The sequence below is a fragment of the Colius striatus genome, chromosome 10 (genome assembly GCF_028858725.1).
Source record: "Colius striatus isolate bColStr4 chromosome 10, bColStr4.1.hap1, whole genome shotgun sequence".
NCBI classification, from domain to species: Eukaryota; Metazoa; Chordata; class Aves; order Coliiformes; family Coliidae; genus Colius; species Colius striatus.
Window position 1 is genome coordinate 18286573 of NC_084768.1, and position 19801 is coordinate 18306373.

Below are 19801 nucleotides of genomic sequence, written 5' to 3' on the forward strand. Positions count from 1 at the left end.
GAACGAGTGACCACCTCTTCCAGTTTGACACCATTTGTGGCAAAACAGACATCGTTCACACTTGCCCTGCATGCTTTGTTGCTCTCGCTCAATTCATATCTTCCCACACCTCCTGCTCTCACCTGATGCACATCTTCCCTGCGCCTCCGCTGACACAAAAGCAGCTCCTGTTCGGCCAGCAAGGTCACGGCACTGTCCTCAAAGCCGGGCAGCTATTACAAACCGTTGACATCAGAGGTGTCATCTGGCATGGAGTGAGACATGGAGATACTCCAGCCACCATTCCACACTTGCTGATGTAGCCACTGGGCTCAGTTTCCAGATGGGCACTCTGCCAAGGAGTCAGGTGAGTCACGGACACAAAGCGCTTCCTTGCAGCCGGACTTCTGCTCGGCATGGCTGTAACAGTAACGCAGCTTGCATAGGGCTGCTCCCAGTCCCCAAAGGGCTAAGAAGCCTGGAAGGTCTTAAATCATGTCTCCTCCAGATAGACTACTGGTCTTGAGCCTCATGTTTCTTGTGGGGATGGGGATGGCATTGGAGAAGACCAACTGCCCGAGCAGGTGTAGCTGTCAGTACCTAGAAGTGAACTGCACGGGGCAACAGTTGCAGGAGTTCCCTGCTGCCATCCCACTGGACACCAGGCAGCTGATTCTGGCAGAAAACAGCGTCTCGTACCTGCCGGCAGTGGAATTGAGCTTCTTGGCTGATTTGGTGTATCTGGACTGCAGGAAGAATCTCTTGGGGGATGACCTGGATTTCACTTTCATTGGTGTGGCCAAGCTTGTTTATCTGGACCTCAGCTTCAACAACCTCACACAGGTCACCTTCACCACCTTCTCACACCTCCTCAGCCTTGTGGTGCTGAAGATCTCAGACAATCCCAACCTTGTGACCATTGAGAAAGATGCTTTCGCCAACAACACCTGGCTGAGGCACTTAGATGTGAGCCGGACAGGCTTAACGTTCCTGGACACCAGCACTGTCCGGGACCTGCCCAACCTGAGGTTGCTGGGGCTCAATGACAATCTCTGGCACTGTAACTGTTCATTTTTGGACTTCGTCACTTGGATGACAGAGAGCAACCTTCATTTTCCAGGTGAGGGCTGTGTGAGTAGGACCTCTCTCCTCTCTACCCCTGCAGATCTGTGTGGAACAAAGAGGGCCCTCTGTTCTCTTTCCCAAAGCTTTGGCTCACAAGGCTGTGCCACTGCACAGCGACTGCAGGTCCCAGCTCCTGGTGCTGAAAACATGGATCAGAGCAGCTGGGTTACAGGCATTCCACCCACAGTCACACTTCCTCACATCCACAAGACATCCAGGGAGGTGTAGCCTGTAGCTAGGACACTGCTGCTGCTTTGAACCACCTGGCTCCAGCCTCAGGAGGTGTCCCTGTGTCTGCAGGTCACAGGACCCCATGGCTGCAGGGATAAGAATGAGGAGTCCAACACAGCTCTGGGGAGATCTGCACTGGGAAAGCTGCCACTCTGAATTCCCTGTCTTCTGTCCATCTGCTCTGATCATTTGATGCTGCTGCAGCACCTGTGTGTCTATAACAAACAGTTAACCTCCCTCTCTCTGTGGAAATCCTCTCCTGTCTCTGTTCTGACTTGCTCGGGGCAGCCTCTCCAGCCCCGAGCTCTCCACTGTTCGGCCAGTGTCTCCTTCACCTCAAACACCTCCCACTAGCCAATTCCTGCACAACAGGCAGGCAGATTTCATTCATGCAGCCTCTACAGCAGCAATTCTGCTCCAAGCTGGGTTGAATGCCAGTCACCTTCCTCTTCTGCTCTCATCTCTCACTGACAGAGTCTCCATAAAAAACTTGGGTAGCCAGCATGGAAGCCAGTGAGGGTTTGGCTGCTGACTTCTGTGATGCTGTGGTCACACTGTGCCCCTAACCAACCCATTTCCTTACATGAAGAGTGAACACCATGCTTTAAGAGCACAGCAGCTGTTGTGCCAAGACAGATTGAAATTACAAATCCTGCAACTTCCAGCTGTGAAAGGGCTCCTCAGCCCTCACAGCAGGAACCTTTGGCTGATGCCGTGTATCAGACTGTGACCCAGTGCTCAGAAGCCAGCGAGACCTTTAGTTGTTCCCATTGGAGCTCTGGTTTGGGTCCCTTCTGACTTTTGATGGTCAGAGTGAAACAGAGCACAAGTTGTACTCTGAAAAGTCTGTATCCATATGGCTGGGAGACTCCAGATGTTCCCACTCTTCCTCTAGCGCCCCAGAGCACATTGTCTCACTTTTAAGTTTTCTGAAATGTATGTGTGGTGCAGGCAAGCACCGAGTTCCACGGGCTGCAGAGGCACAGCACAGCTTCTGAATAAAAGCCATTCCTTGAAAACACCCTCTCCAAGGCTTCTTTCCTTCCATCTGAGACCCCCAAAATCAGCTGTTTATCATAATTTTGAGAGACTCCACAACTGGGCTGTGGACACTGAGCGTCCTTGCACCACCAGTTCCCTTTCCCAGGAAGACACTGCTCCCAAGGGCAAAGCTTCGTGCTGCAGCTGCAACACACAAACTCAGTTTTTCCCAACCACAGAAGAGCCTGTGGGAGAAAAGGGAAGGGAAAATGGAAACTGCTTTTAGAACAGAATATAATTAAGGACATCTCTGTGTCTTATTAGGTGTAGTAAGCTCCCTATAGACAGTAAATGACTTTATTTTCCCCATACAGGTTACAGGCAGTTAATGGACAGTATAAAAAAGTGCTGTTCTTAGCAGTAAGAGTGGAACTGGACAGAAGAGTAAAACTCACTGAGGCAGTTTGAGACAGTAGGCGTAGGAAAGGCAGTTCCATTGCCATTGGGACGAGGCAGGCCTAAACTGAGGGTTGTGACAGAAGCCAAGCGAGCTCCAGTACAAAGAGGTATTGGGACAGAGCCCTGATCTGCTGCAAGCAGATCCCCAGCCAGGCCTTTAAAGAGCTTCTGCTGCTTCACAGAACACTTTTGCAGCTGCATTTTGTGCTCAGCTGGATCTGTGCAGCCTAGGTGCTCACACAAAGGATTTGGGTACTAGAGACAGAAGAGCTGTCCAGTTGTACTCAGCAGAAGGAGATAGCAGCATGGAAACCCCCTGCAGCTATATCACTCAGTATTATAAGATGTAATGTAATATAACATAAATCCTTTGTAGCTTATGCCTCTCCACTGCTGCCTTTTCTGTGGAGGCAACACCACGGAAATTATTCTGGCAACCTAGAAATTGTGGTTTGGCATGAGTTTGCCTGTCTGGTTTCACCTAAGCCACAGAGGGAGATGGGTTTGAAGTCTGTTGGCATTTTCAGGGTTTAGCAAACTCCTGCATCATTTTTTTCTAGCAGGATTCTCATTAATGCTTAAGATACAAGCAAGAGAGTCTTCCTTCTCCTTTTCCCTCTGCAGATGTTGACAACATCACCTGCTACACCCCAGAAAGCCTGCGTGCCCTGAAAATGCCTGCAGTGGAGGCACAGCTCCACTTCAGCTGCCTGACCCAGCTACACAAGCGAGACTACATCTTTCTGTGTCTCATTGGCTTCTGCATATTCTTTGCTGGCACCATGGCAGCCTGGCTGGCTGGCATCTGTGCTGTCATCTATGAAGCCCACACTTCAAAAGGAGGAGAAGAAGAGGAAGAGGAGGAAGACATGGTTACTTAGGATCAGCCCTACAAATCCTTCTAAACACCCACTGTGGGAACTGAAGGCAGACTCTTGCTGCCTGATTTCCCAGCTTATGTCCCATTCTAGATGTTATTTTCTGAAGTGAAATAAAACTCCAAGAGATGGAAGTCTCCGTGCTCCGAATCCTGCTGCCTTCCTGAATACACTGCTGACAGCAAAACACACCATCTGTCCCCCTGTGGCCACACACCCTGTACCTCCACCACCTGATGAACAATTATAGAGCTGGGAAGTCCAGCTCCAGTTTTGTATCACATATCCCTAAATCTGTAATATTTGTTTTTGGTGTAAAAAAACTAATGCTTACACACAGGCCATGAATTCTTGGAACCTGCTCGTGTTTCCGTGCCAAAGTCCCAAGGTTGTCTCTAGAGACCGGAATAACGGGACATGTCAATAAGATCCTCGACAGCACTTGTGTTGGCAATGGCCAAAAGAAGCATCTGCTTACCCGAGCGAGTGCAGCAGCTCCGCGTGTGAAACACCGGCTGCTCCTCTGGTACCACCAGGATCTGGGGAAATACAAGGGAAAAGGAGGAGATTTGAGCAGGCATGGTATAAATTACAGCCATTCAACTGCAGGCTGTGAGTCAAAGCTGAAATCTTTGGTTTAGGTGCACAAATAACGTGTACGAGCAGACACGGCGGCACAGCCCGATATCGCCGCGCTGAGGCCACACAGCCAGAGCTCCGCGTCGCACACGTCGCACTCGCTGCGGAGGTGCCAACCCCGGCTCCCAGCGCTCGGCCGGCTCCCACGGCAGGCCGACGGGCCCGGCCCGGCCCTGCCCCCTGCCCGCCTGCGGGCGGTGCCGCGGGCAGACCCGGCCCCGGGCGCGCCGCCGCTCCCGCCTCCTCCCGCCCGCCGCGTGCTGCGCCGTTGCGTTGCGTTGCGTTCCTGTCCGCGCCGCGCCTGAGGGTGAGTGTGGGCCCGGGACCCCCAGCTCGCCCCTCCGGGAGCCGGAGACGCGGCGGGACGGGGCGGGGGGCGTGGGCGGAGCGAATACGTGCTTGCGGCGGTTATCCGACGGTAAAGAAAACAGCGAGCGCTGTCACCCCGCGGCAGCACTTTCCGTTTGCCCTCCGAGGGCAGGCTGAGGGCGAGGTGCTCGCAGGGTGATGAGCAGAGCGTCGCGGGGCCCGGCCTTCACCTAGGTAGGCTTAGCCGGAGGCTGAGTCGGCGAGGCTAGCAGAGAGCTCAGCCCTGGAGGCAGAGCCTGGGAACAGGGCGCTGAAGGCTGGAGAGAACGGCTGAGCCACGGTGGTCTAGCCAGAGCCTGGGCACGGGTCAGTCCGTGGCCTGTATCGGCTTTGCTGAGTCATAGTAATTCGGGCAAGCTTGGGAAGGATCCCGGGTCCGGAGTGAAGGCAGCCCCAGGGAGCGCTTCTGCTGCAGCTCCCAGTCTGCGCAGTGTCGTGCTCCAGAATCTCTTGGTCGTGTGTCTCTGGCTTGAAACATCGCTGCATGGATGATACAGATTCAGTCCTGTGCAAGCCGCTGATGCTTGTCAGCAAAGTCCTTGCAGCTGAGGACAAAGGCTGCTGAAATGCAGGCAGCAAGGCACCAGAATCCGGAAACGGCCGCAAGGGGTGTACCCGGGGAGAGGCCGAGAGTCCCCTGGACTTTGAAGTGCTTTATAAGGCTCCAGGTGACTAGAGCAATGACTCAGATGAGTTTTACACCAGTAGAATGTAAGAGTAGTAGCTTTATAACCCGGCTTAATGCTTTGCTGCGACTGAGTTGTGCTCTTGCCAGTAAGACAAAACCCAGATTGTAGCTGCTGGAGATGAAGCGCCTGCGCCTTGCTGGCAGATGGGGTTCTCCACCAACCCTGTCAACCTGTTCTACCAGGTGGGAATGTGTTGTATTTTTAGCGTCTCCCCTGTCCGGCACTAACCTCTATTACATGTGGGTGCAGCTGACATTTCTTTGTTACTTGAGGTTTTGAATGTTCTTACTGATAATTGTTTATGAAACTTCACGTGGACAAAACCAGCTGGCAGCTTCACCTTGCTCCATCAATAATAAACCCTCTGCAAATGACAAAGAAAAGCCTCTGAGCCCTAAAGATCCCTGGTGAGGGGTGCTGCTGGCGCTGCTGCAACAGGACAGCTGTATGCCCTGGTTCCATGAGGTGGCCCATTTCCTCTCACACAGACAGATTGTGCAGGAGACACCACCAAAACCATGCTACGTCCTGGAGGCACCAGATGGAGACAGGGATCAGCTGGGGTTCAGTTTGGAGAGGGAATTGGCCCAGTGCCAGAGAAGAGGTCTCTGCCATCTCCTGCTGTGCTGCACTGTCTTGGGTCATGCAGACAGACATCTGAGGTTTGGGATTGTGCAAGAGGACCCGTGCCAGAGAGCTGTGGGGCCCTTGTGCTCACCTGCAGCTGGGGAGGGTGCCAGTGTGGAGCAGTTCCCAGCAGCTCAGGCTGACAGCAAGTCTGTTGCATCAGTTGGAGAGCAGAAAGGAGAGAGACATGTTCAGGGCAGCACGGCAGGAGGCTACTGCACATGCCCTCTGCTCTGCACTTCAATCTGAGCCCTGCGTGAGGAAGTGCAGAACTGTGACCTGCAAACCACACAGGCCCTGGGGTCTTCTGGTCCCCACATTTGCTTGGGCTAATATTGGTGAAGGTCAGCAGCCGTGTGGCATTGGGGGCTGTTCACTGACTTGTGACTCTCAGAAGGTTCCTTGAAGCTGCAGGGATGAGCATCACTCATCTCACAGTGCCCCTTCACCAAAAAGTTGTTATTGCTGTTGTGGTGAGGTTTATAATCATGGTGATAATAAGTTGCACTGGGGAGGTTTAGATTGGCGATGAGGAAGAACTTTTTCCCTGAGATGGTTTTTAGACACTGTCCCAGGCTGCCCGGGGCGGGGGGAACCCCATCCTGGAGATATTGAAAAGACACGTAGCTGAGGTGCTGAGGACCAGGGGTTAGTGACAGGCTTGGCAGTGCTGGGTCAGTGCTTGGCCTTGATGATCATAAAGGTCTTTTCCAATCAAAATGATTCTGTGATTCTACAATTTTTTATGTAAGGATGACTTCCTTGAGTTTTTGACATTGCATTCCCAGCATCCCTCAGCAGAGAGTTCCACAGGTTTGTGTCCTGCTGCATGAAAAAATACCTCTTGGTTTGATTCAAATCAGCTTCCTGACTTCTCTTGGTGACCTCTAGCTCTGGTGTTGGAAGGGGCTGTGGAAGTTTCCATCCAGCTCTCCGGAGCATCGCTGCAGGCACAGTGCTGTGTCAGGGAGGGTGTGGGACCTCATCAGCCACAGCTGTAGCTGGTGGGACCTGCTGTTGGCCATAGTCCTGCTCCCTTCCTCCAGCCAGTCCCTGTGCTGGGAGCACTTGGGTCCACATATGGGAACACTTCCAAACACACATATCCGTATGTAGCAAGCTGCTGCTTCTCCAGTCACACCCTGAAATAGCAACGGGCTCTCTTTCTCTGACAGCACCAAGATGGCTGTTCTCTCAAAGGAGTATGGCTATGTCATCCTCACCGGGGCTGCCAGCTTCATCCTGGTCATGCACCTTGCGATAAATGTGGGCAGGGCCCGCAAGAAGTACAATGTGGAGGTGAGTGCTCAAGCTGAGGGAGCAGGAAGGTTGGGCCGGTCAGCAAGGCATGTTGCAGCTAAGCTAGGGGATACTTTGCTTATTTTGGGGTGACTTGCTGACATTTCCTGCCCCGCCATACAGATGCAGAAGGAGCTGCCATTCTGGCTCTCCAGATGGGGAGCATACGGCACAACAGAGCTCGGGGTTTGGGGCATCAGGTGCCAAGACAGATGAAAGCAAAAGGCTCTGAGGTTGGAAACACTGATGTGCAAGAAACTGCATGGCAGCCTTTGTTCCCTGCAAAGAAGGCTGATGCAGCACTGGGGGCAAAGGGATCATCATAGCAGAACAAAAGTGACAGGAGGGCATCTGGAAGTCAGAGGCAGGATGTGAGCCCCGTCACAAGAAGTCTCTCAAAGTGTGTCTGTTGAGGAGCCTTTGGGCTGGGAAGGAGTTGGGGCAATGGCACACAGATGCTGCTGTGCCACTTGGCTCCAAGCACAAACACTCCTCTACACCTTTCCCCACCCTGTCACTCAGGGACATGACAAGCAGGGGCAAGCACAAGGACAGCCCAGGGCACATGCTGCAGGCCCCTGGGTGCCTCCACTCCCACAGCAGGAAGTCAGTCATAGCAAATGTGTATGGCACAGAGCACTGGATTTCAGGCCTGAGCAAGACTCTGCCAGGAGGTTGCTCTGAGAGCTCAGGAAGTGGCCTAGGGCAAACAACAAACTCAACAGAGCGTTGGGGAGCTATGGGACAGGAGACAGGCTCTACCTTGCCAATGCAGGGCACACTCCTTGCTGCTGGAGGACAGGCTCCTCAGTCCAGGCTGTGCTTGCTCATCGTTTGCTGCTGGTTATTTTCTTTTGGCAGTATCCAACCATGTACAGCACAGACCCTGAACATGGGCGTATATTCAACTGCATCCAGCGTGCACACCAGAACACGTGAGTAACACCTGGAACACCAGCCCTGAAAATGCACAGTGCTGTGGAGCAGGGCCTACAGCTACAGCCTGTCTGCTGCCAGGTGCTGAGGGTCAGGCTCCATGCTCAAAGAAAACACACAGCAGTGTTTTCACAACACAAACAGTGGCTTAGGCCACAAACCAGAAAAGAGTGGGTGCGTGTGCTTGGAGACAGGTACAGATGGGGACAAGCTCCCTTGAAGACCATGCATGCTCAGGTTCCCCCTTTCCTCCATCTGTGGCCACAAGATCAAGCATGGAGGCTCTTCACAGTCACGCCCAGCACAGCCCTTATCAGGGGATGCTCACAGCTTCTGTGTTTGTAGAGCTTCCTGTTTGTAAGCAACCTGAGCTCAAACACCACCTCCTTGCTTTTGTTTTCAGGTTGGAAGTTTACCCATCCTTCCTGTTCTTTTTAGCCACCGGTGGACTCTACCACCCGGTAAGTGACACTGCAGTGCTGCTCTGCCTGACCTCTGCTCTTACTCTCTGACTTGGGGGAGCGTGGGGGCAGGAGGACAAGCCAGCCCCTCTGGAGACAGCAGGCTGCTTTGCTAGCCAGACCACACAGAAGAGCCTATGCCCTTTCTGAAGATGCAGTTGTAGAGAGTCTTGTGCCAGGGAAATCACAAGTATCCAATACTCTTTGCTGCTGCTTCAGCTATTACACCCTTTTCCTTCACCTAAGGGTGCCTTGTTGGACAGCTTCTGGTCCTTGTGTGGGTAGATAGGGTCCCTCTAACCCTGCCTGGTTCCTCCTCGCCCTGCATGGCTTACAGCAGAGATACTCTGCAGCTGCCTGTGCAGAGAACAGGAACCCTTTTTCCTCCACACTTCTGTGAGGAGTTCATCTGATAAGAATAGATTTGGAACATGGTGATCTTCCCCCTCACTTCCACTATCAAAGGTGTGCAGAGAATCAAAAAAGCCTGGGTTATTTTTAATTAAAAGATGGTAGATAACTGAGGAGGAAGGTGTGTGGGAGAGGCCAAAAGCACTGTCTCACTCTGTACCACCAACAGACAAGCCAGGTCCTTCCTTAATAGTCCTTTTCAGAGAGGGAATACAGCAGCACAGGCAAATCTGACAAACTAGAGCCACATTACACACAAGCAGCTCTAAATTGAGAAGATGGAATTTTAACACCTGTGATAGGAAGACCTGTACACTTGCTGGAACAGACCTTCTGGGGGCATCAGCTGCCTGGCCCTTGGTCTAACTCACTAACTGGACAGTGCTTAAATCAGAGTCAGGACCTGCTGCCTGCACTTAGGAAGAGTGGTGCTGCAAAAGATCAAGGCTCTGCAGCACCACATGACGTGCTCCCTCCTCACTATGTGTCACAAAAGCAACTCTACAAAACTCAGCCCAGCACCCTGCATCAGCCACGCCAACTCCCAGCTGTCCCAGCAGGGCCAGGCCCCATACTGGAGTTGGTGGGCACTTCTGTGAAGTAAAGCTGCTAGAAAAGCTAAGCACATGCAAACAGCAAAGCCTCCAAAACCTCTAATGCTCCTCCTTTCTCTCTAGCGGGCTGTCACAGGGCTTGGCATCACCTGGATCCTCGGGAGAATCCTTTATGCCTACGGCTACTACACAGGAGGTAGGTCTTTAGTTTCCAAGCACCTGCTGCTAGTCTCCTCCAGTGGCTTCGGGGCTCTTTGCTCCAGCTGATATCAAGGAGGCAGCATAAAACTTCGTCAGGGTGCAGATGCCCAGGCTGCCAGCTCTGCAGTAGGCTTTTCCCACAGATGGGAACAGCACTGGCCTTGAGATTTCTCTCTAGTTCACATTCCCTCTTTAACTTCCAGGATGCTCATTCAGCAATGGGCTGCTCAACTGACAAAAAGTATCTTTTATTTTTTTCCCCAGATCCCAAGCAGCGCAGCAGAGGGGGCTTTGGTTCAATTGCACTCCTTGGGCTGGCAGGCACCAGCGTGTGTTCAGCATGCCGGCACCTCGGCTGGCTGTGCCGTGACTAACCAACCCTCATGAACCTGCCTGGGAAAGTAAAGGGAGATTTTGTTCTGTTGGCTTTTAGAGCATTTCATTTCCTGGTTGGTTTGGGGTTTTTTTCCCTCTTCATTCAATAAAATGGAAGTTGTCAATTCTGTGTTTTTATTCTTAAGAAAACCCTCTGTAATGGAGAAGTTTTGCAGAATTTCGTGGAATGACTTGTGTGTAGGACTACAGGAATCTGCCTCTCAGCAAGAGATGTGCTACTTTTTATGATTTTAGGGACCAAAAAGCCATCTTGCAACTTGTTGAACCCATACTGCAGCAGCCCTATTTCTGGGCCCCTCATTAAATAAGATGTTCCAAACAGAGTCAGCATTTATTTGATTGCTAAAAAAAGATGCAAGCATTTGAAGTTGTTGCTTTGTCATGTGTATAAAGAGCAGTAGGTCTAGACGAAGGAAGTCAAATTGTTTTCTCTTAAGATCTATCCTACACTGGAGCTTGCTATCACTCTGGTTGTGCTCCCTACTCTGTATGATTCTTAGGGCCATGCCTGCCCCAGACAGCATCAGCTAACCATCCCCACATTATTTTGTCCCATTTTAGAAGTGAGGTACAGATAGGAAAAGGAATACTTCTGTTTACAAGGAGACTAGAGGGAATAAACTATCCTACCTTTAAAGTATTTATGTAGTCAGAGAAGTGACAGAGCCTATAGCTATAGAATATCTGTATGTCCAAGAGCTTATATGTGCATTCATACCTGTTACGTCAAAAATCAAAGTTGAACGAGGGTGGAAGGCAATGGGGTTCAAGGCAGGCAGCACGGGAAGCTGCTTGGGTCAGGCCTCTGGTGACACCTACATAGCTGCACAAGCTGCTGCTGAAACCCATATTGCTGCCTCCTGTCTAACCCCTAGGTTCCCATCTTCCCCCAGTTAGGGCACAGCAGGCCCACAGGCTGAGCCCTGGGTGTACATTCCCCCTTGCAGGAGCAGGGTGGGTAAATGCTGCTCCAGCACTGCCCCGCCCCCCCCCCCCCACCAGGCACTTACAATTTAGAGCACTTTATTGCCGTGTAAATGATCCACATCTCTGGCTGACAGGCAAGAACTGTCTGATGCTCCCTTAGGCAGGCCCCAGAGCCACTAAAACACAGATTCCACATCACCCATCTCCACGCAGACAGTCTTCAGCTGTGAGTAGTACTCAATGGCTGCCCGCCCATTCTCTCTGCCAAATCCTGCAAGGACAAGCCACAAGTGAGCAGACAGCTCCTGGCAGTGCCAGGCACCTCATACCCCTGTAACTGGCATGCAGACATCCCAGGGAAGGTCAAACAGAGCTCACCTGATGCCTTGTATCCTCCAAAAGGCAGCTCCACAGGGCTGATGTTGTAGTTGTTAATGAAGCACATCCCAGCCTTGAGAGCAGCCACTACCCTGTGAGCCTTCTGGATATCCCTACAGGAAAAGGGGCACTTCAGCTGGATCCCTTCCTGTTCATCCCCTCCTTCCCTACCAGCTGGTGTCACAGTGGTTTGTGGAGCCCAACCTGCCCTACTCTGTCTGCTCAATGAAGCACCTATTCCCAAGGACACTCAGAACTGCATGTGATTTGAGAGGGCAGGACAAGGACAGCAGCAGCACAGGCTATGGCAAGCCGCCAGCAGCTGTCTGAATGCTCTCAGCAGCATGGCAGGCTCCTGGTGCATGGCCTCTGGAGGTGCAGCAAGGTAGGCAACAGGCCAAGCACAGGCTGGAAAGAGTCTGAGGGACAGCTGGGCCCAGCTAACCCTTCAGAAAAAAATGAGGAAATGCAGTCATTTACATGCACAGTCTGCTTCCTCTCTCCTTCCCTCCTCCTAGACTGCTTTGACACCAGCCATGCTACCACATCATACCTGGTGAAGACACCACCTGCCAGGCCAAATTTGGTGGTGTTGGCTCTCTCCACAACCTCCTCCTCTGTGTCAAATGGCAGAATGGACATGACAGGCCCAAAGATTTCTTCCTTCACACATGTCATGTCATCCGTGCAGTTCCCTGAAAGCAAAGCAGAGCACATGTGCTTCAGGAGGAAGAGCTAGCAGCACAGCCTGTGCCTTCAACAACCCACACAGCCTTCAAAGACAGCACTCAGGCACTACACAGTCCCCCCAGCTTGTGTAGCAGAGGAGCTCTCAAGGCAGCAGAGGCACTAACTGCAGGATTCCTGTCAGACCCTACAACAGCAGAGGTTTCTCTGGGGGCAGTTCTTGGGTGCCCCAGCTCTATCTAGCACACCCGCCAAGTGCCTGTCCACACTGCAGACACACACAGAGAGGTTACACTCAGCACAGCTTTCTCTAGAAGCAGCTCAGCAACACCCATGCACAAGACTGTGGTATGGTAAATGGGAAGGATGATACCTAACACACAGGGCCGCATGTAATACCCATTCTTCAGCTTCGCGTCATCTGGCACGTACAGGTCCCCACCACACAGCACCTGTGCCCCCTGAAAGACAGCCAAGCAGAAGGGAGGCAGGCACATCCAGCAGCACCCTGCCCATGAGTACGCTGCCCAGGGAGGCAGCAGTGTCCTGGAGCCCCCTGCAGCTCTGTCCAGCCAACACTCGCTGCTGGGTTCGGTCCCATCAGACACATCGTGCCTGTCTCCCCGTGGTGTCCCTCTGAGCGAGGACTGCTGTCAGAGCGTCCCTGATAGCTCAGAGTCAGGGGGTGAGACCCATCCTAAAAGTCCCAACAGTGCTGCTTTGGTGTGCAAGTGCCACAAGAGCTACTATAGGTTGGAAGGAAGCAACTATAACTAGAGGCAGATCCTCAGCTGGCATGGCATTAAATTCCACATCTTCACATGGTCTGAAATCCCTTGTTTGCCAGTCAACTAGTCCCTTAGCACTCCACCTAGCAAGAAACATCTGCCTCCAAACTCCCTGCTTGAGAGATGGGGATCTCTCCCCTCCTTCCACATCCCTTTTCCTGTTTCCAAAACCTTGTCTAACTGTCCCAGTACTCACTCACAGTTCCCCTTCTCCAGCCCAACCCAAACTGGCTTCACCTAGTGGTTGGGGTTGGAAGGGACCTTTAGAGATCATCTAGCCCAACCCCCCTGCAGAAGCAGGGTCACCTAGATCAGGTCGCACAGGAACACGTCCAAGCGGGTCTTGAAGACCTCCAAGGAAGGAGACTCCACAACCCCTCTGAGCAGCCTGTGCCAGGGCTCCATCACCCTCACAGTGAAATAGTTTTTTCTTATCTTTACACTTGATTAAAAAAAAATGGAAAAAAAAAAAGCCTGGGTAGATCTTCTTGCTCTTACAGAGATTGTTTGATCCTTTGCTCTTTCTGCAATCGACAAAACTGGAACCCAAAGGAGATAACAGCCAAGCATGCAAGGTGTCACCACCACTTAGAATCAACCCAAAGATTACAGATGATCCCATTTTACACGCTGCCATGCTGGGTATCTCACCACCTCTAAACTTTGGCAACATCAAGTATATGAAAAGCTGTGTTACCTTCAATGCTGAAGAGATGTGCACTAGGTCACTTTTAATCTAGTACCTCAAGACACCTACTGAATAATTTAACCACAACAAAACCAAAACAACTGGGAAGGTATGTGGCAGCTGCCAGTCTAAGAGAGACATTTCAGGGCAGTCACGGGGCAGCACGAAAGTCTCACCTGCTCCTTTGCCTGCTTGATAAAGCCCTGGACACGCTCCAGGTGGGGCCGGTTGATGAGAGCTCCCATCCGTGTGTCTTCCAGGAGTGGGTCTCCAACTTTGATTTTCTGTGTGCATTTCACCACTTCCTTGGTGAAGACATCCAGTATCTTCCTCTCCACAAACACCCGCGTGCCATTGCAGCACACCTGGCACACAGGACAGGCTGCTCAGAGTAAGGCATGTTGCACTCCACGGTCCTTCCCTGCTTGGGTCCTGCCAGAGGCCCTCAGAAAAGTCCCTGTACAGTTGTTAAACCAGCTAACTTGTCCATGGGGATCAGATTACCCTGCTGCTCATGACTGCACTGAACAATCTATGCTGTATTTAGTGGTACTGATGCCACCAGGTGGCAAAACCACTTCAAGTTACCAGCAGGAGAGGACTTTAGCTGCCTTTTCAGATGGCAAATTTCACAGAACCATAGAATTGCTATGGTTAGAAAAGATCTTTTAAGAACATTGAGTCCAAACCCTCACCTCACACTGCCAAGCCCATCACTAAACCATATACCTCAGTACTTCATCTACACATCTTCTGATTATCTCTAGGGATGGGGACTCCACCACCTCCCTGGGCAGTTTGTTCCAATGCTTAACAACCCTCTTGGTGAAAAATTTCTCCTAATGTCCAATCTAAACCTCCCCTGGTGCAACTTAAACCCATTTCCTTGTGTTCTATCATTAGTTACCAAATGATATTTGGGACAGAGTCTCATAGGACTCAATGCACTGGACTGGAACGTGCTGCCCCTCCAGAACACAACAGCACCACTTCTTCTGACCTCTGTGCACCAGACTGGATCCCAGGCCACAGCAGCATCTGCTCTGAGCTGGCTATCAGGTGCTAGAGAGGCTTCAATTCTCTCAAGGGCAGTAGCTAAGGGACACTCTGCACTGCCTTCTGCAAGGGCATCCCTTCTGACATGGCACCAGGAAATGCATGGCAAGATGGGAGCTTCAGGGCATCCCTCACCATGGAAGGCCACAGGCTGGCTCTGCTGCCTGATTGCCAAGCTACCCCACCTCACTAGGGAAGACCCAGTACACACACACACACACACCTCGCCCTGCGTCAGGAAGTTGGCCATGAGGGCTCCCTTCACAGCATTCTCCAAAGAACAGTCTGAGAAGATGATAAGGGGAGATTTGCCCCCCAGCTCCAGAGTGACTGGTTTGATCCCTTTAGCTGCCATCTCCATGATCTGTGGGAAACAGAAGAGATAAGTGACCCACTGGTACACAGGAAGCTGGTGAAAGTACGAGACACCCAAGGGAAGAGACCCGCAGGGGCCTTCACCAACAGAAGCAGTGTGAAGGGCAAGCTGGGCTTCCTAGATCTGTTTTGCTCACGCTGGGGGCAGTGTCAGAGGTTTTGGGGTTTGTTTGTTTAAAATGAAAAGCAACAAAACCCGAGGAGTCATTTGCAGGCAGCCTCGTGCTCAGCATAAGCACAGCTGTGCTCTGGAAATGCAGCCATGTCCTTGCCCTGCACAGGTATACACACGTAATGAGTCCAATGGACAACATTTCCCCTCTTTCAAATCACATTTTTAAGTATCTTTTTAGGGACTTCTACTTTTTTGAAGAATAAATTGAGGGTAAGAAATTCACAGAAAGTAACCCGTTGCTTAAAAGCAGTAGGTTGTGTGTCATAAACTGAGCTGTTACTGTCAGAAACACTCGCACATTTTCTCATTGTAGCTCCCCCTCCCCACACCATTACCCTACTTTAGCAGCTCAGGTTGCTTCACTGCAACCAGGGGCTAAACAAGCACAGGTGAGAAGGGACTCCACCAAAATGACACCTGAGCCACTGCCCTGTCAGCTAACTGTAACTGCCCTGTCAGTGTAACCCCATACATGCAAACTCCTTGCTCAGACCCACAAATGCCAACTCACATCCCATTTTACAAGCCCCATGCACAGAAGCCCAAGGAGGCATCGACACCCACAGCACATCAGGAGGTCTGGCACTACAGACCCCTCACATCCCTGAGCACAAAGGTGCCCTTACCTTCATGCCTGTTGGCACACTGCCAGTGAAAGAGATTTTGGCCACATCTGGGTGATGGCAGAGAAACTGGCCCGTGGCAGCTCCACCCTGCACCACATTGAAAAGCCCTTTGGGCACACCAGCCTCTGTGAAGATCTCTGCCAACTTCACCACTGAAAGAGGGGTGAAGGGAGAAGGCTTGAAGACCATCGCATTGCCTAGGGGAAGCCACACAGAGGCAAGGTGGGGTTAACATCCAAACTGCTTTAAGGAAAAGAACAAAAAACACCAAACAAAAGAACCCCTCCACACCACACAATGAGCTTGTCTCAACAGATACCAGAAGATTCTTCCAAGAGAGGCAGCTGAACACTGCAACCAGCAGAAGGGATGAACTGTACCTTGCTGCTGGGAAGGGCTGGAGGAGATGAGGTTTCAGGTTCTGTGCTGCAGACATTTCCAGAGACCTTCCTCATCAGGTATAAAACCAAGTCATCAGCCTTTTATCTGATGCACTCCCACTCTCTTGGCATATGCCTTGTTCCACCTCCATTTCCTTTCCCTTCCTGCCAGAGTAACAGCCTGAAGGCTCTGCTAATCCTTCAGCACCTCTTTCAAGATAAATCTAGACTATCTCCCAAATAACTTTTCCCCACAAGATCATTTAGCTTCAAAGAAAAGCTTGCACAGGCAGAGGGTCTCCATTACCACAAGCCAACGCTGGGCCAGACTTCCAGCAGGCAATCTGAAAAGGGTAATTCCAGGCTCCAATCCCAACACACACCCCGAGGGGCTCTCTCCGAGTGTACCCAAAGGATCCCCCAGGAAGCTGGATGTGTTCACCTGCAAAGAAAAGAAACCACCAGGAGGTAGAGAAGAGGAAAGACTCTTCCCATCTTAGAGTGTCAGGGGCCAGATCTCACTGTGATTGGGAACAAAGACACGTGGTTTTTACCCGAGCAAGCTCACAGAAGGTAAGTGCCCACAGAGCACACCAGCATTAGGATCTCTGAAAATCTTCAGAAACAGGAGCAGTCCATCTCTCAGAGAAAGCAGACGCAAAGATTGTACCATGGAAGTTACCAGGGAATACAAGTGGCAGGACAGAGAGTAAAGGGCAAACTCCAGTAACATTCTCACCAGCTAGAGATCCTGCCAGTCCTGCATAATACTCCAGGCACTGCCAGGATATGTCGATATCCACTCTGGCTTCAAAGATGGATTTCCCATTGTTGATAGTTTCCAGGGTGGCAATTTCTTCTCTCTGCTCCTGTGAGAGGCAAAGGACAGTGACAATGCATCAGAGAAGGCTGTAGTAGAACTCTACAAGGAGAATGCTGCTTGTCAAGGACACCAGTCCCAAACAAGACTTTGCCATGAGAAATCATCATCCCTAAAAGGTACAGTCTCAACTGCTATTTATCAGTTTCCCAGTGGTAGCCAAACACAAGAGAACATCAAACAGGCAGTTGCTGAGCTTTACTGCTTGTCTAGTCTTGCTTAACATCCCTGTTTATCTAAGAGATGAGGACACTCGAACAGAGAAGCCAGCCAGCAAACAATGATTAAAACTCACAGAACTAAGCTGGGAGGAAAAGCAAACAGCAAGTCCAAAACAGAACCAGAGGACTTGGTGAAGAATGGATAAAGCAACAGAGCTGGGAAGCATCCTTTAACAGACCATCTCCCAGACAGAGATATTACCCTGCTGAAGAAGCAGAAGTCTGTCAGAAAGAAAACAGGGTAGCACATATACAGAGTAGGGAAAGAAGGTCTGGTTTCTTACAGATGTGTGCCTCAACGGGGATTAGCTTTGATGTTCAAGAACATCTTATCTCAGAAAGCAGTTTGGGATAAAGCTAGCCTATTTGTATCCACTATCTCTCACGTGTATGAGTTTCTGGTGTCTGAGACAGAAACCAGAATTTCTACATTTTTTCAGTTGTAAACCAAGATACACTCCAGTCACATGACAACAGCAACAGTCAAGCTGAAAGTTCAACAATATGACAGTTATGTAACTTCAGCTTTGAAATCATGTGCAGTGAAATTTAAACTTTGGATGAGCCCTGCAAGATCTCTACTGGATGGCTTCAGTTTTATGTCTCCTAACAAAATTAAGCACAGAAGATACACACTGGCCTTGAATGACGTGCTAAGACTGAAGCTCTGCCCAAGGTAACCTATTGTCTCTTCTGGGCAAAGGTAGGTTTTCAACTCCTGTTTTCCTCCTGAGTTCTGAAGTCCCCCTAACAGCTATGTTAACCCACAAGAAAGTTCAGACACTGAGTCACTCCACTCCAAAAGAGGAGGTAAGTGCCCACAACATACCCGAATAATTCTAGCAGCCTCCAGCAGCACTCTGCTCCTCTCCATGCCAGACATCTGACTCCATATTTTAAAGGCAGCCTTTGCACTCTGCACAGCCAGATCAACCTCTTTCTCCCCAGAGCAGAGCAGCTTGGTTATCACTCGACCTGGGCACATTTTAAACAGGAAATAAATACGACAGAAATCTCAGAAAAGGGGAACAGAAGAATATGGTTTATCTTGCATCAAATCCCAAAGACTTCAGTTCAGCCACCTATACCAGGCTACGGAACTTCACACTATCTTTCATGTGGATTTGTAATTAACTAGGGAAGGGCTGCAATTCAGCTGGTCTGAACTAAAAGATCTGCTGTTCTCCACAGTCGTGTTTTGGTTACTAATTAGCTCCAATTGTTACAGAACTCCTCCATTTCCCACTGGAGGTTGTTACACTTGGCACCACCAGCTTCAGGACTCCCCTGCACACTTAAACAACCTTTCTCAAAGTGATTCCTGCGAAACCTAAGTACCTCCAATTAAAAACCTACAATTACTTTTAGACATGTTTCAGCCGTGTCTTTTGCCTTGATCCGGCACCACTCGACTGAGCGTCGGAGCTCATTTCCGTGTAAAGAGCCGGACGACAGACCCGCAGCGCAGGGGGCAACACGCAAACACCTCGGCGTTCCCAGGCGGGATCCGCCGCGGGCAAGTAACGATGCGCAGGGTTCCCCCCCCCGCGACCCCAGGCAGACGGCGGGCCGGTACCTGTGGCGGGCTCGTACACCTCCTCGGCCTGTCCGCCATCGGCGGGCTGGACGCGGCCGCCCGCCCGGTAGTTGAGGGGCTGATGAACAGTGAGGGTGCCGGTAACGCTGCTCATGGCGGGGCCGGGACGGAAAACGCAGAGCCGGGGGAAGAGAAGGAGGTTCGGCAAGCGGGGCCACACCACCATGGGCCGTGCCGTCAGGCGGGGGGGAGAGGGAAGCGGGGGGTGGGGAGACAAACCCCACGGGAGCAAAGCCTCTCACCCGCGGGATGGAGCCGCCTCCGCCGCCGCCCTTTTACCTCACGGCCGCGGGCCCCGCCCCTCTCCCGGCGGCCCGCGCTCGGGGCGCCCCCCAGCGGCTCGGAGGTACGAGACGTGAACAAGGTCGGACTCGTGGGCCTCGGGTTGGGAGAAAGTGGGGCGAGACGCTTGTTCAGCATTGAGGGGCAGGCGGTAGGAATCTGGTAGTCAAGGGGAAGACTCAAGTACTAAGGAGCTAATCAGGAAGGTGGAAGGAAGGGATGATGAGGGGAGGAGGTCATAAATAACTTGGAAAAAGATACATCAGCAACTGACAAGATATGAATCACAGAATGGTGGGGTTGGAAGGGACCTTTAGAGATCATCCAGTCCAATGCCACTGCCAAAGCAGGTTCCCCTAGATCAGGTCACAAAGGAACATGTCCAGGTGGGTTTTGAAGACCTCCAGAGAAGGAGCCTGCACACCCTCCCTGGGCAGCCTGTGCCAGGGCTCCCTCACCTCAGCAGTCAAATAGTTTTTCCTTATGTTTAAACGGAACTTTTTCTG

The 19801-nt window shown here is 51.5% G+C and overlaps 4 protein-coding genes across 5 annotated transcripts in view; 2 read left to right on the forward strand and 2 right to left on the reverse strand.

Annotated features, from left to right (window-relative positions):
- NUF2 (NUF2 component of NDC80 kinetochore complex) overlaps positions 1 to 826 on the reverse strand; it is a 35639-nt gene extending 34813 nt beyond the window's left edge. Inside the window, exon 1 of the mRNA XM_062003316.1 lies at positions 123 to 826. The gene's annotated coding sequence lies outside the window, so the exon portion shown is untranslated. The remainder of the gene's footprint in view (positions 1 to 122) is intronic.
- On the forward strand, positions 526 to 4778 carry LRRC52 (leucine rich repeat containing 52). Its single transcript, XM_062004349.1, has 3 exons — positions 526 to 1099; positions 3400 to 3647; positions 4422 to 4778. The coding sequence occupies exons 1-3, from the start codon at positions 526 to 528 to the stop codon at positions 4776 to 4778; spliced, it is 1179 nt and encodes a 392-aa protein (XP_061860333.1).
- ALDH9A1 (aldehyde dehydrogenase 9 family member A1) lies at positions 4169 to 19268 on the reverse strand. Of its 2 annotated transcripts, XR_009819340.1 has the most exons (12): positions 18993 to 19268; positions 18246 to 18391; positions 17055 to 17184; positions 16623 to 16757; positions 15936 to 16132; positions 14983 to 15123; positions 13880 to 14068; positions 12601 to 12688; positions 12094 to 12235; positions 11541 to 11653; positions 11246 to 11433; positions 4169 to 4192 (listed from the first exon to the last, which is right to left on the reverse strand). XR_009819340.1 is itself a non-coding variant. In XM_062003315.1 (11 exons), the coding sequence occupies exons 1-11, from the start codon at positions 19177 to 19179 to the stop codon at positions 11339 to 11341; spliced, it is 1563 nt and encodes a 520-aa protein (XP_061859299.1). In that variant the 5' UTR covers positions 19180 to 19268; the 3' UTR covers positions 11242 to 11338. The 2 variants fall into 2 exon arrangements, 1 of the variants encoding a protein (XP_061859299.1); XM_062003315.1 differs by lacking the exon at positions 4169 to 4192 and having other exon boundaries at positions 11242 to 11433.
- On the forward strand, positions 4504 to 10339 carry MGST3 (microsomal glutathione S-transferase 3). Its single transcript, XM_062003317.1, has 6 exons — positions 4504 to 4599; positions 7153 to 7276; positions 8138 to 8211; positions 8616 to 8673; positions 9762 to 9834; positions 10104 to 10339. Exons 2-6 carry the CDS (start codon positions 7160 to 7162, stop codon positions 10211 to 10213), a joined length of 432 nt encoding a protein of 143 aa, XP_061859301.1. The 5' UTR covers positions 4504 to 4599; positions 7153 to 7159; the 3' UTR covers positions 10214 to 10339.
- Positions 19269 to 19801: the final 533 nt, after the last annotated feature.

What these genes read in the sequence shown, in the direction of transcription:
- MGST3 (XM_062003317.1), top strand. Translation starts at nt 7,160, where the DNA reads ATGGCTGTTCTCTCAAAGGAGTATGGCTATGTCATCCTCACCGGGGCT. An exon ending in CCGGTGGACTCTACCACCCG is followed by an intron (nt 8,674 to 9,761) that starts GTAAGTGACACT and finishes CTTTCTCTCTAG; the next exon opens with CGGGCTGTCACAGGGCTTGG. An exon ending in CTACGGCTACTACACAGGAG is followed by an intron (nt 9,835 to 10,103) that starts GTAGGTCTTTAG and finishes TTTTTTCCCCAG; the next exon opens with ATCCCAAGCAGCGCAGCAGA.
- LRRC52 (XM_062004349.1), top strand. Translation starts at nt 526, where the DNA reads ATGGGGATGGCATTGGAGAAGACCAACTGCCCGAGCAGGTGTAGCTGT. An exon ending in GAGCAACCTTCATTTTCCAG is followed by an intron (nt 1,100 to 3,399) that starts GTGAGGGCTGTG and finishes TTCCCTCTGCAG; the next exon opens with ATGTTGACAACATCACCTGC. An exon ending in AGGAAGAGGAGGAAGACATG is followed by an intron (nt 3,648 to 4,421) that starts GTTACTTAGGAT and finishes CCCGGCTCCCAG; the next exon opens with CGCTCGGCCGGCTCCCACGG.
- ALDH9A1 (XM_062003315.1), bottom strand. Translation starts at nt 19,179, where the DNA reads ATGGTGGTGTGGCCCCGCTTGCCGAACCTCCTTCTCTTCCCCCGGCTC. An exon ending in AGGCTGCTAGAATTATTCGG is followed by an intron (nt 17,185 to 18,245) that starts GTATGTTGTGGG and finishes TGCCTCTCACAG; the next exon opens with GAGCAGAGAGAAGAAATTGC. An exon ending in GTGTGCCAACAGGCATGAAG is followed by an intron (nt 15,124 to 15,935) that starts GTAAGGGCACCT and finishes TGTTTCCCACAG; the next exon opens with ATCATGGAGATGGCAGCTAA.